The following is a 15141-nucleotide window of genomic DNA, read 5'->3' as shown; positions in this document are numbered from 1 at the left end:
GTTTAGATTTTAACTACATTTAAGCGATAATCCCTCAGTTTGTCAATCAAAGTATTTAAGTCACATATATGTAATTTTTTTTAACAATCTTAACATTGCTTAATGTCAAAAGATGGGATGAGTAAATGCTTCCTCATGTCAGAGCAGCTGGATACCACCACAGGTCTGAATTTGGATTGTAATTAATTTTTTGACACATAATAGGTTTCTGACACAGAATAACTGTAGTCAAAGAACTTAGAATTGGTTATATGATTTGAATTTATATTGAATATTTTGCTTTTATGCAATACACTATGCTTTTGCAAATGAATCCCCCTTCAAATAAAATTTTTGAGCCCTTATTCCTAAACTGTAAGGCTTGAAACCTTGTGTTTAAATTTCAAAGATTTCTATATAAACACTTACTAAAGTTATTGTCCTGAAACCAAATGACTTCGGATGATGCTGACAACAAAGACGTGATAACAATATATATGACAACAAAATATTTTGCAGTCATATAAAAACATATTGATAAGTATTGCCAATTTCTAGGATATAAAAAAGATGTGGTGTGATTGCCAATGAGACAACTATCAACAAAAGACCAAAATGACACAGACATTAACAACTATAGGTCACTGTACAGCCTTCAACAATGAGCAAAGCCCATACCGCATAGTCAGCTATAAAAGGCCCTGATAAGAGCATGTCAAAGCCTTTGTAATTCCTTTGGTAGACTTGGACTTTTGACTTTATTTTGTATGACTTTCCTCGACATACATTATTTGATTTTCTCCTTTGGTATCTTTTGCTAGTTTTTTTGTTCACCAACGTAGAAATCTGTTTTTACCTTGTGAGTTTTCATCGGTCATACGCATTAGGATCAACATCTGTTGTCTCTCAGACAGAGGGCCTGTACGAGGTGATGTTATCCCACTGGTGGGGGTTTTAGGTAACTGGACAATCCCCTGGGGTGGTGAGATGTCAGAGTTAAAAGTCTTTTTTCTCTTTGGTGTAACTTTTTTATCTGAAACAAAAAAGTACAAGATAATTTAAATGATAGAAATGACAAGAGGTTGGAATTCTGTGTTAAAAGAATATTAATACTAAAAGTCAGGTATTTTCACTGCATAATTAATGTTTCATAATTAAACCCCAATCCTCATAAGTTCTATTTATTTGCCACTGGACATTTAGCAACCAACAATCAATGATTATATTAACTGTCATGTCGTTCTATTTTCACTTATTTGAATGACTTATATTTATATTAAACATTAAGTGTTGATTTTTTATCTTTGCAGAAACCATTTTCAATGAGTAACAGATGCAATGTTATCAAATCTTAGGTCAACCAAAGCAACTATCACAACTGACTGACTGACAACATGTATTTACTTAGTTTAGTAACTGAAATGACTGACAACATATTATCCAAAATTATATCAGCAAAAAGAAGTGTAATAAATGGTAATTTTGGACAGACTTTCACATCAAAACCTACCTTCTTCGTCGTGTGGGGGTGATTCTGATGATAAGATCTTTCTCTTCAGCGATTTGTTTTCTGACTGTGGTGTCCGTACAAAAATAGGCTTCTCCTTCAAGAAAAAGTTTGTAAACTTCATAAACATTTTGTAATTTCAGTAATTCATCAAACCTGTAAACAAAACCAACTTCTTGAACAAATGAATTCTAAACAGACATCTATTTTTCATTTGAAGATTAATATGATTTGTCTCGTCCTAAAATTTGTGTTGGCTGATAAAAGTACTCTTTAACAAACTGTGTAATAAATCTATATTAACACTTTCTAAAAGTTGTCAAATGTGAAGTAAGTTCTAATTAACACCTGCAAAATAGAGACAAAGTAAAGGTGATTTCACAGATAAAACTGGTCTAAACCATGTACAGATGTGACAACTTTTTATTACGCAGATAAAATAACGCTATTCTCATATTTATCTATTAATATAATCTTTATGAAGTTTATTTTGAAGAAGATGTATAAACCTATTCTGCTCACAAACAGTCACAGAAAGGCAGAGTTTTCATATCAATAAATTCAGAAACAATAAGATCTATTATTTACAGTTTAAGTTCAAATTCAAATAATATATCAGAACTGTAAACAACAATCATACAAGTGGGAGGTTAAGCTAGCTATGAAACCAGACTTTACCCACTATTTTCTTTGTAAAATGTCTGTAACAAGTCAGGACAATGCCCAGTGTTTTTCACATGTTTCCTTGGTTAATAATGTTTGATGTTGTCAGTTTTTATGAACCTCCTCTTACATGTTTTATTGAATTTACCTACATGTAGGTGTTCAGTAATTTTTTTTTTTTTAGTACACTGAAAATATTTTCAAATTGAAGCCTGATCAAGATAATAGATAAAAGTTAAAAGTAATTAGAGAAAATGACTTATTTTCCAAAAACTATTACCAAATTTTATTTATGATTTGTAGAGAGCTTTTGCCAGTAGAAAAGGTATTCAGCTTACATCAGGGCCTATAAAGGGAGAGGGGGACATAGGTAGAACAGAAGAGCACAGAGGAAAGACAGAGGGGAATGGTGTCCCTCTATTATGGGCTTGCTAGGTCAATGTAGTCAATAGCCATGATAGCATGCTCATTTAATCATTGATATCTGAAATCTTAGCTTCATTTGTACATTGTTAATTCAGTAATTATTGCAAGGTTTTTATTAATGCAAAAAATGCGACTGAGTTGTAAATGCAATAATTAAAACTCGCATTTTTAAATATTTTATATGAATTAAACCAGCTTTTTCTTCAAATTCATAAGAATTAAAATCACATTTAAGTCTCAAATGACAAAATCACAATAATAAATGCACACAATAATTTCTGAATTTACAGGTTTTAAAAGTGGTGTGAAGTACCAATATGAACCATGTTTTCTGTCAATTAACCATATTGGTTCTAAACTTCAGTTACATGTAGCTATTACAATAAGATAATTTGACACTTTATTTTACCTCATCTAAAAGACTACACCAAAATGATGTAGTAAGTTACCAACCGTGTAAACAATGGATTTTCAATTAATGATGTGACATTAAGAAAAAAAACCTCCTCACAGTCCATGCAGTCCTTTAGATTGTAAATTGACAAATTATTAGCACAATTTGATGAATAACCATGTAAAAACAAAACATCTGTCTTCCTTGAAAGAATATTAACCTGACAAGAAGTTTTTCTCAGGATAATTATTTTAAATGAATATATAAAAATTTGTTATGTATATCAATCATGTCAATATAATACTTTCATTTTTAGGAAAAATTGAGCAGCGAGTATTTTAAAGCAAGCAGTACCGGGTACCAATCCAAAACTTACTGAAATATAATATGTGCTTTATCATGTGTAGACCTGACTAAGGGGAATTATACATGCTTTTTTACAAAACACCTGTCATTATATACCACACTGACAAACACCTGTAATTTACTGAGAATTTGACACAGGTGTGGAAAATGTGTCAATAACATGTACAAATTATTAACATGTAAATAATACTTCAGTTTGCATGTATCTATTTACAATGATAAACATTTGTAAACATGCATTGTTTAAACACATAACAAACCTTTCAATATCCTGTTGGGGATAGGTTTGATGGCCTTTACATATAAATATATATAATTTTATAAGTTAATATATATATATATACCTGTTAGGGATAGGTTTGATGGTTACATGTATTTATAATAAATTAATAAACTGGTCAATCACATTTACCATGTTTACCTCCTTAAAATATCAATTAACCTAATTATACCTCATTTAGCTCTAGATCTTAAATTTCGAAGGGATCTTATATAAAATACCAATAAACCTAGTATACCTCATTTAGATCTTGATCTTAAACTTAAAAGGAATCTTATATAAAATACCAACAAACCTGATTATACCTCATTTAGCTCTAGATCTTAAACTTAGATTCTAGAAGGAATCTTATATAAAATACCAATAAACCTAATTATACCTCATTTAGATCTAGATCTTAAACTTAGAAGGAATCTTATATAAATTACCAATAAACCTAATTATACCTCATTTAGATCTAGATCTTAAAACTTAGAAGGAATCTTATATAAAATACCAATAAACCTAATTATACCTCATTAAGATCTAGATCTTAAACTAAGAAGGAATCTTATATAAAATACCAATAAACCTAATTATACCTCGTTTAGATCTAGATCTTAAACTTAGAAGGAATCTTAAGACTTATATAAAATACCAATAAACCTAATTATACCTCATTTAGCTCTAGATCTTAAATTTAGAAGGAATCTTATATAAAATACCAATAAACCTAGTATACCTCATTCTGCTCTAGATCTTAAACTTAGAAGGAATCTTATATAAAATACCAATAAACCTAATTATACCTCATTTAGATCTAGATCTTAAACTTAGAAGGAATCTTATATAAAATACCAATAAACCTAATTATACCTCATTTAGATCTAGATCTTAAACTTAGAAGGAATCTTATATAAAATACCAATAAACCTAATTATACCTCATTTAGATCTAGATCTTAAACTTAGAAGGAATCTTATATAAAATACCAATAAACCTAATTATACCTCATTCTGCGTTATATCTTAACATTAAAAGGAATCTTATATAAAATACTTAAAAACCTATTATGCCTCATTTATAGTTCTGGATCTTAAACTTAGAAAGAATCTTATATAAAATACCAATAAACCTAATTATACCTCATTTAGCTCTAGATCTTAAATTTAGAAGGAATCTTATATAAAATACCAATAAACCTAGTATACCTCATTCTGCTCTATATCTTAACATTAAAAGGAATCTTATATAAAATACTTAAAAACCTATTATGCCTCATTTATAGTTCTGGATCTTAAACTTAGAAAGAATCTTATATAAAATACCAATAAACCTATTTGACCTTATTTAGATCTAGAAATAGAATTATCATAAATAAGAATCACTATGATATAGAACAGGGTAAAAATATTAGTTAAATGAAGACAAACTTCTCAAAAAGTACAACTTTGAGAAAATCTTCATAAATACCAACCTTTCTAGGAGGCGATTTTTTGTCAGACATATCCAAGAATGGGAACACTGTGTATTGTAGAGACGGCATGCAGACCCCTTGATTCGTCGTATTAGGTTTTTATACATTGATACGTTGACAGAAAACAATCTCCAACTCTTTTCTTGTTTCTTGTATATTTCATCTGAAATAAAAACAATTTAACTTTGAATGTACTACTTTAAAGTCTTGGTTTTCAAATTTCGGGTGATGAGCATTTCTTATGTTCAATTTGTATCATAGTTTATCAAGGCGTTTTTCGGGAAAAGTCCATTCACTGCCATTTTGGATAGTTATACACCAAATTTAAATCATATTTTTAGTAGGTTTGGATTAAGATCAGTATGATCATGATGATGACCTCTTGACATGATTAATAAACATTTATCATTGAGAAAGGGTCCTTTTCAACATCATGATAATGTTTAGGACGAATGCTAAAAAACTGTTTTGTTCAAGATACATTTGTGATATATGTATATTATTTCTTTTTCCTTGTTTTTAAACATTTAGGAAGTACTGTCAATAATCTCCACTATTTCTGTCTCAGTTTATAACTAGGAAAGCTTTGAGGGCCAACTATCATAGTTCTCTATATAAACATGCATGTACATGTATCATATTGTATCAAATGGATGTGAATTCGAACAAATCAAATGTCAGGTATTTCGTCTGTAACAAGATAGCATTTCTTAAAAACACATCTCAAGGTCATAAACAGTCTTAATTATATATATATACCTGGAGTCAGTTTCACAAAAACAAGACTTCATAAGAAAAATACCTTGAATGAAAACTTTAACTAGAAGTGGGACAGACAAACAGACAGATGGACAAACGGAAGAACACACAGACCAAAAACATACATGTCATGATGTGTAATGCCCCTAGGTGGGGCATAAAAAATGTACTAAAAATAAATTGTTATTTGTTTTAGTTACATTTACCATGTAGAGTAACAATGTAATAATCAATATGTTATATAACATGTCATTTTAGTACATTGTCATGATTGTGTACCTATTGTAATTAATACACTATTTATTTGAAAATCTTTTTTTGTTGTAGGAATCATTTTACATGTTTTATACAAAGTTAAATGATAAAGAATATAATATTTCAAATATTTACAAAACAACATATTTTAAGAATGATTGATAACAGTATTATGTATATCTGAAGATAAATAGCTAAAAAACCCAACATTAAACTCAAATGACCTATGCATTAAGAGTGCACTAGCTCTAACCTAAAGCTATTTACCACGAGTCTATATTTAGAAGGAGATAAAAAATCAATACTTTTTCTATCTTAGTTATTCATGCATTAGAGACATAGATCTTTTCAAAAGAACATTGATTTTTATTAAAATAGGATGTGTGAGATTATGTGTGAGCCACATACATTGACAAAGGCAACACAATTCTGAAAAATACCATGCTTTTCATTTGATTTTCAAAACTGAACACGTTAAATTAAATTAGTTTTTGGCATATGAATTTATATATTGTATAATCCCCCCCTTTTTCTTTGAAACCTACATATACATGATATACATATTCAGGTAAAAGTGATACTTGATTAGGAGAACAAATTATATGTTTATTACTGTTAACATTTGGTAGTACATGTACATACAAACAAAGACTTTCAAATAATCTGACTGAAGTAATTATACAGAATAATATTGAGAATGGAAAAAGGGAATGTGTCAAAGAGACAACAACTGGACCATAGAAACTGTCTTAGTTCACTCTGTCCATCTGAATAGGAAAGCAGTATTTGTAAATCAGTGCTTTATTATTTGTAACAGTTAAGATTTTTTATGTGTACACAAATGATTTATAATAAAATAAACAGCTGCCCCATGAGCGCATGATACGCCCGTCGTCTTGTGTGAAAGTTTTATGCAACAATCAAAAATAGTTTCTGAGAAAGTTTTAAGCAATAACCATATATTGTTTTTGAGATACGGCAGGACATATGACCCCTCCCCCCATCTTTTTTTTTACAAAATACTCAATAACACAAAAATGAAATTTTGAATCATCACCAAAAAGTATACAGATCTTAAAATTAATATAACTTAGTGTGTAAAGTTTTAAGCAATAATCAAAAATCGTTTTTGATATACAGTGTGACATCGGTCCTGATAAATGGTACCAGGAATCTGTGATGATGTCCTAGAAAGGTGGACGTTAGTGGCATGCTATGAGGGAATAGCTACAGGGTTGATTTATGATTATGTACAGCATGATGACTTTGCTCTTCTTTCATGCAGTATCTCCCAGTTGAGAGTTTGTAGCATCAATGATACACAACTGGGTCTGTAGTAGTCATAACTTCATAAGGACAGATTGGTTTTATTTTGATAGAAAATGCCAATGCCAAAATTAAAACATGTAAAATGCCATTAATTAAACATGTTAACTACATGTATGCAAATCATGAATTGTCAATGAATCATGACCAGAGGTGCAGTGCCAAATAACCTCCATGGAATATTCAAATGTGAAATGCTAATGATCAAATACCATTGATTCAGAATAAGTCATGTATGTGGTTCCTTTAAACTAACCTAAACATAAAGTTTTTATATGTTAACTATGTAGAAGTTTCAAAATCAAAGGACCCAGATGAGTTGGTGGGGCCATATAATCTTTATGAAAGTGAGATGTGTTAATGCTAATTCAACTGCATACTCGTAATTGTTATTGGACATACCAAGAAATCAAGTACCAAAGGAGTTTCAACAATACGTTTTGTTTTACGGATCCTAGTTTTACCAAAGAGAATTTTGTTAAACTTAAAATAACTGAGAACCAAAGTGAAATTGTGAACTAGATTTCCATCCTTGATTTTTAATATCTTCATATTGAAGCATCACATCAGTCAATTCATGCAACAACTGCCTATATTTAAAGCATCCAAAGATTCTTGAGGCTTGTCTTGGATCGAGGCATACACTGTATGTTTAACTAGTATATAAACTAGATATCATTGAGATGGGAGCCATCTCTGTGGGCCCCGCTGTCAATAACGTGGGGTAAATAAGTTGTATGGATAATCTGATATGAAGCATTTTTGAAGTTATTATATAGTCGCATGTGTGATTTTAATCTAAGATTTTAAGTTAAAACTGATAAATATTCTCATCTTACTTTCATAGTATAATAGTGATATGACTGCATGATGTGAACTCATTATTGACTACTCTAAGGTGACTTCTGGATATATGGATTGATGTTTGAACAATATGTTTAAAGGTGCTGCCCAATTGATATTTGTCACATATTTTTAGAATTATGCCTTCAATATATTATGACCCACTGAGTATAAAGTATGAAATATTAACGGTTCTCGAGAGGTAGAGCGGACACAATTTGTTAAGAACAACGAACGGATGGACAGACCGACAGACTGACCTTAGTCCTAGGATGCATACATTATGACATATTCTCTGGTGTTGGTTAATATATATGTTAAGTTGAAAATGTTTGTCAGGTATAAAGTATGAAATAATAACAGCTGTCCTCTCAAAATATAGTGTGGATCAAATTTGTCAGCGATGAACAGACCAACAGACAGACAGACCTGTGACCTAGGAAGTGGTACATACATCAAGACACACCCTCTGGTGTTGGTTAAAATGGATGTCAAGTATAATATTTGAAATCATAACAGTTCTCAAGATATAGAGCGGACACAATCTTCACCACAGGACACAGGGTTGTCAACTGAAACCAAAGTTTTTTTGACGTTGACCTTTGACCTAGGAAGTTGTACATACATCATGACACACCCTCTGGTGGTGGTTAAAATGGATGTCAAGTATAAACTTTGAAATCATAACAGTTATCTAGATATGGAGCGGACACGATCTTCACCACAGGACACAGGGTTGTCAACTGAAACCAAAGTTTTTGACCTTGACCTTTGACCTAGGAAGTTGTACATACATCATGACACGCCCTCTGGTGGTTGTTAAAATGGATGTCAAGTATAAACTTTGAAATCATAATGGTTATCTAGATATGGAGTGGACACGATCTTCACCACAGGACACAGGGTTGTCAACTGAAACCAAAGTTTTTGACCTTGACCTTTGACCTAGGAAGTTGTACATACAACATGACACACCCTCTGGTGTTGGTTAATAATCATCTTAAGTATTAAGTATGAAATCATAATGGTTCTCTAGATATGGAGCGGACACGAAAGTGTTACAGACGGATGGACCGACCACTATAGGGCGATCCCCCTAAAGGCGGGGCCCTAATAAAAATCGAGACAGTGGATAACTTGTATGCACATTCGTGAATTAATGTGTTGTTTTATCACAGATTGAATTCTGTAACTAGTTATTATTTTTATTTCATTGGCAAATGGCTTTTTCTAAAGAAATTAATGTAAAACATGTTAGAAACTATATCTTTTTTCTACGCATTCACAATTTGTTTTGATCCGCTGTTATCGACATCTTGACAACGCCTATTGTTGCATGACGTCAGAGAGTGAAATAACCACGCTTATTTCACATGTGAAATTATTGATTTTTATTTAACTGAAAAATCAATGTAATTCATTGCAACCAATGTAATAATATTATATATACTTCTTTGGTCCCTTGCTGATACCCAAAATACATGTAAGGTTAATTTTCATCTCGTGCAAAAGTGACCTAAACCCTTTTATCCTAGCTGAAACCCTGCTTACGCCAAATGAAAAATAGCTAACATACAAAGTGAATGAGTAATAAGCTATCAAGGTGTTCATTTTTTGCAACTTGACATGTTTTCAGTAAAAGAAAGTATGTTGGAGCTTTCAGTTTACACAATTTAACAAAAGTGCAAGCTTGTAATAATTTTAAAAATTACTATCAAGCTAAACAAAAATGTCTCTAGGGTAAACTTTTCTTTATAACTAACTTTTCAAAACTTTTTTCATTGCTGTAAGGACATCATTAGTAAATATATATTAAGGTGCAGACATCTTGTACATTCATGTATTTCACATCAAGTCCGTTCATGCCTCTATGGTATATATTAAACCAAGAGTTTCAAAAAGTAAAGATAAAATCATCACTTCATAAATTTTACAGATCCCCATCACGAGTTACAATGCATGGAATATCCGTTTCACAGATGATATTGGATCTGTTCCTTATGTCGTAACTACAATCAAGTTCCCTTTTCACAACTGTGACCTACCGGATAAGGCTATTGACCAGGTTTGTAATAACATGACCATGATGGGTGCCTCATGTGGAGCAGGATCTGCTTACCTTTACGGAGCACCTGAGATCACCCCCAGTTATTCCTGGGGTTTGTGCTGCTTAGTCTTTAGTTTTCTATGTTGTGTCTTTTGTACTATTATTTGTCTTTTTCTTTTTAAGACACAATATTGTCAGTTTATTTTCAATCTTTTTAACTTTTATTTGTCTTTTTCTTTTTAAGACACAATATTGTCAGTTTATTTTCAATCTTTTTAACTTTAATTTGTCTTTTTCTTTTTAAGACACAATGTTGTCAGTTTATTTTCAATTCATCAGAGTTTTAATGTCCCTCTGGTATCTTTCACCATTCTTCTATACAAAGCACAAAAATGTCATCCATCAACCATATAACTGACTTCATCAAAAGGGATTTAGTTTAGATACTGTTGTTAAACCATTAAGATGGCATCTTATGGAACAAATATTGATTTACTCATAGGGTCTTTAAATTGGAAAATCTCGAAAATACACATATCTTTATATTTACAATACATGCAATATGATCAAATATAATTCAAAAATAAAATTAGTAAGGGTGAATAAAAATAAGGGTTTAAAATGCCTTTGGTGGAATAACTTTGATACCAATTTCACAACACATCTAGTAATAAGTCATGCTAGTGCTTGCATGATGGTATATTTGTAATTTATAATCATGTGATAATGTTCTCATGACCTATTCATATGACAAATTTATATTATTGAAAGTCAAAATCATTTGATGCCCAGACTAGTTAAATTTTGTTCAGACTAATAAGTTTTTGCAAAACTTTGTTTGGACCAATAATACAAATGTCAGAATATTGGTCTTCGGACTAGTAGTTGAATAAGTTTTTGGTGCAGACTGAATCTTTTTCCATTGGAGGAATATACATTTGTACATGACATAAGTACTGTACGTACATCATAAGATTAAGTTACTACATACTAACTTCACATTATAGTATATAAAATTAAGGAGATATGGCTGTATGATTATAAATAAGACAACTATCTGCCAGAGTTCAAATGCAGGGGATCATGTGTAAGCAATTATATGCAACTCAACTGCATATATAGCTTAAACAATGAGAAAAACTCATTCCATTTAGTTGGCTAAAAAAGACCTTGAAATAAAAAATGTAAAACAAATAAAAAGAGAAAAATAACAACCTAATAAAGTTTATATAATCATCTGTAAAACAAATAAAAATACCAGCAATATCTCAGGATATTTCCTTGAATCAAAACAGAAACTCATTGGTTTGGCAGTTTCTAAACAAAACAAGATGATGAGACTACAGCAAATGTGTAAATTATGATGATGCAATATGGTTTACTGCATAAACTTATATATACAATGTACAGTCAAGGGTTCTAGTACTACTTGTAAAAGTCATCTTTATTTAGTTATTTGAAGAAGTTTTGAGATGTAAAATCATGACTTTAAATGATTTTTTCCAGGTTAACTCATAATTTTTTATTAGAGTTCAACATTTCATCTCATTAATTCAACAAAGAAACTGATTGCGCAAAGATCTTAAGTATTTGCGAAAGGCCTTCAAAAATTGCTTCTTTGAGGCTTATACAATGAAAATAGCAGTGTTCTGATCATGAAGATCACAGACGTCTGACAAATGAGATTTTCATCCTCCATGAAATTACACTTTTAATGATTAGTAAAGACATCTGCAAAGGGCAGACAATCTGAAATTCTATAAGGGGAAAGAAATCCTAAGAAATCAAGAAAAGAAAAAAGGATTACTTTTTTCACTTAAATAAGTAAAAAAATCTGAATGTCTAAGGGACATACAATGTAACTTAGCCATTTTTTTCCTATACTAGTAAATAAAATTCACTAGTATGAGTATCCTGCAAATTTACTTATATTAGTTTATTCATATTACTTCTTCAAGTAAATAAAAATTACTTGTACAAGAAGTACCCCTGAACATGCTGAATGATGTAAATGTACATCATGTATATATGACACATCGTTTTAATGGCAATGCTGAATATATACATGTATATAATAAACTAGAACACATCTGCGAAATCGCGGGCATTCAGAGCGTATTTGAAAGGATGTAAAGTGTTGTAGGAAGAATTTTGTAAAAGGCCTGATCCCAATATCCAGGGCTTAAAAACATGAAACCACGAGGTTCTGAATTTATTATACAAATTAAATATCTCGACATCCCGAAATTCGTAAAAAAAAAAAAATCCCGGATCAGTAATGGTCAATCCTGAAATTTCGTTCCAGACGTCCGGAAAGTGTATTTTCTTTTTACAGTCAATTCTCAGTTTCATCATTGATCCACAGCGGTCATTGATATATTATTCAGACCCTCTCTATTAAATAAACCCTGTGACTGCCGTGGATAGTAAACTTGAAAATGATATCAGACAGAAAATACACTTTTTTTGTAGTATATGTATTTGTTTCAAAGTAAAAAGAAAAATGCAAACCTGAGGTCTAATCTGACTTATATTTCGTCCAATGACGGATATAAGACAGAAAATACACTGTATTCATAGTATTAATGTATGTACAAGGTATACAGAAAAACGTAAACCGGAAGTCTTATCTGACTTAAAATTTCGCCCAATGGCGGAAACATATCCGGACGTCTTTTTTCTCGTTTTTCGCCCAAAATAACTCAATCTGAATAATCATATGAATTGATGACAAATGCGATTATGCACTGTACTCATAGGACACAGAGGCATGATGATTAATTTATTGTGGAAAGAAGAGAAGCGACACCTAAAATGATGTCTTCTTCTGTAATAGTATAGATACATGTATGTGTCAAATCTCATCTGGTAATTACATTGCAACTTCATAGAATGATCAGAGTTTAAAAATGAGAAAAAAAGTGACTAGATTTGATTAAAAAAAAACTTCTTCAAATCAGGACAATAAAAGAATTTAAGTAGGCAGCTTTTTTCTAGGAAGGTAGCGTTTGGGCGAACAAACCTATTATTATTATGGCCCAAATCATGCTCTCTGATAACATAGTTACATTCTCTTCATCTACATGTATTATACATGTAAATCAAGACTGACAATGCAACTGCCTACATGTCACTAGAGGTTTCCATTCATTAAGACAAAAAGTTACAATATGCATAATGGATATGTTCCACATTGTATGATCATGAGTATTTGGACTGTATGCATACTTTTTCAAAATACTCAAACGGTCGGTCCGACCGTACACGTACGGTCTGACTTATATTACAAAGTTGGTCAAATTTATTAGATACATATGCATATAGCAGATCAACATAACTTAACTATCAAATTAACATAAAAAAGATCAATTGTAATTGAAACAAAAACTTTATATTTTAACTTTTTTTAAATTCAGGCTAATTAAATATGTTTATCTCTTGTATTAAGCATGTCCATCAATAAATTATAATACATTAATTGAATTATGAACACTGAAATTGAAGATATCGGAAGTAAGCATAATGTGGGAGGTCAATTGTTTTAGAATATTTAGCAACTTTATCAAAAATTGCAAATGCAAAGGAACATGCATAAACTGCATACATGAAAATGAGAAAATTGCACGTTACTTGAATTGTGTCACCTTGGGTGAGAGTACAAAAATAGGATTCAGATATACAATTAAACAAATACTCAATTTCAATTTTCGTTTGTTCATTTTATCTATCTAGTTGTAATAAATTATCAATAACAATTTGTAAAACTACAAATAAAGATTGTTTCAATTTAATCCATATGTCAGATCAAAAAACATGTATGGTCAGCTCGTATAGGACTGTACGTGTATACTCATACGGTCAACTATAGGTGTATGGTCAGACTGTAAATTTATACCTCTATGGTCCTGACCATACGCTCCAAATACTCATATGGTCTAGAACAGATATATGTTTTTATAAATAGTATTTACAGATTAAATGATGAAGCATTTGACTATAAGTTATAATTTTTGTATTAACCTTATGTTAGGATGTCATTTGAAATTGTCCCCAATGTCTGTTGCAATGGCCATTGGTCAAAATACTGATTTCTTTACACTTTTCAACATATCTTACCCAAAGTAGTAGATTTTTATGATGTGTTGGGCATGCCAAGCCCAACAAAAAGACAACAGTGAAAATTAACAATATTTAAAAAATAAATGTACTCTACTTATACTTTTTAGAAGCAGTTGTCTCCAATATCAATAAACACCACACTTTTATATGGAAATATTTGCTAACATTTCTGCGAAAAGAGAAAACTTCATGCTTTCCATGACCTGAATACAGGCTAAACAGCACATATTTGTAAGCAATGGCAATATATAGGTCAACTGAAAAAAACATGCAAGCAACACTTTATTTCGCAAATTCAACGTGAAAAATTGATTCCCTACTGGTTGTAAGTATTGAAATCACATTTGATAGTATGGGATTTTATTTTACAGCAATGGAAATGCAAAATATAACGAAAACAATGGCAGGGAGCGTGGGATGGAGGCCTCATTTTGATGATTTTCATAGATCTTTTCCGGCATCACAGAAGATTAATTTGCAAAACTATAGATGACCCCTTCCTTAAAATTCATCGAAGAATACGAATATGGGGATGTTTTAACTCTAGGTGCCACCGATTTTTCTATAATTGGGATTTTTGGAGGATACTCACCTTTGGAGGTCGTGTGGCTTTGATTCTACGCGGGCAAAAGCTTCTCTCTGATTGGTTGAAAATACCAGACACCGAAAGCGAAAATGTTACATGCTCTGCGATTGGATAAATATCTTGTTCTCGATTAAA

The 15141-nt window shown here is 31.0% G+C and overlaps 1 protein-coding gene across 4 annotated transcripts in view; it reads right to left on the bottom strand.

Moving 5' to 3' along the window:
* LOC134722042 (ankyrin repeat domain-containing protein 12-like) overlaps positions 1-15136 on the bottom strand; it is a 37494-nt gene extending 22358 nt beyond the window's left edge. Inside the window, exons 1-4 of one of the 4 annotated variants that reach the window (XM_063585462.1) lie at positions 15013-15136; positions 5072-5234; positions 1490-1583; positions 836-1012 (exon numbers count right to left, since the gene is read on the bottom strand). In XM_063585462.1, the coding sequence (XP_063441532.1) occupies positions 836-1012; positions 1490-1583; positions 5072-5140 (340 nt within the window). In that variant the 5' untranslated portion in view covers positions 5141-5234; positions 15013-15136. Of the gene's footprint in view, positions 1-835; positions 1013-1489; positions 1584-3345; positions 3379-5071; positions 5235-5830; positions 5851-14520; positions 14634-15012 lie in introns of those variants that run through there. The other 3 variants (XM_063585463.1, XM_063585464.1, XM_063585465.1) reach the window with 3 other exon arrangements.
* Positions 15137-15141: the final 5 nt, after the last annotated feature.

The sequence above is a fragment of the Mytilus trossulus genome, chromosome 6, assembly GCF_036588685.1.
Source record: "Mytilus trossulus isolate FHL-02 chromosome 6, PNRI_Mtr1.1.1.hap1, whole genome shotgun sequence".
NCBI classification, from domain to species: domain Eukaryota; kingdom Metazoa; phylum Mollusca; class Bivalvia; order Mytilida; family Mytilidae; genus Mytilus; species Mytilus trossulus.
The sequence above is the reverse complement of the archived record's forward strand: the minus strand, read 5'-3'. Positions and strand labels throughout refer to the sequence as shown.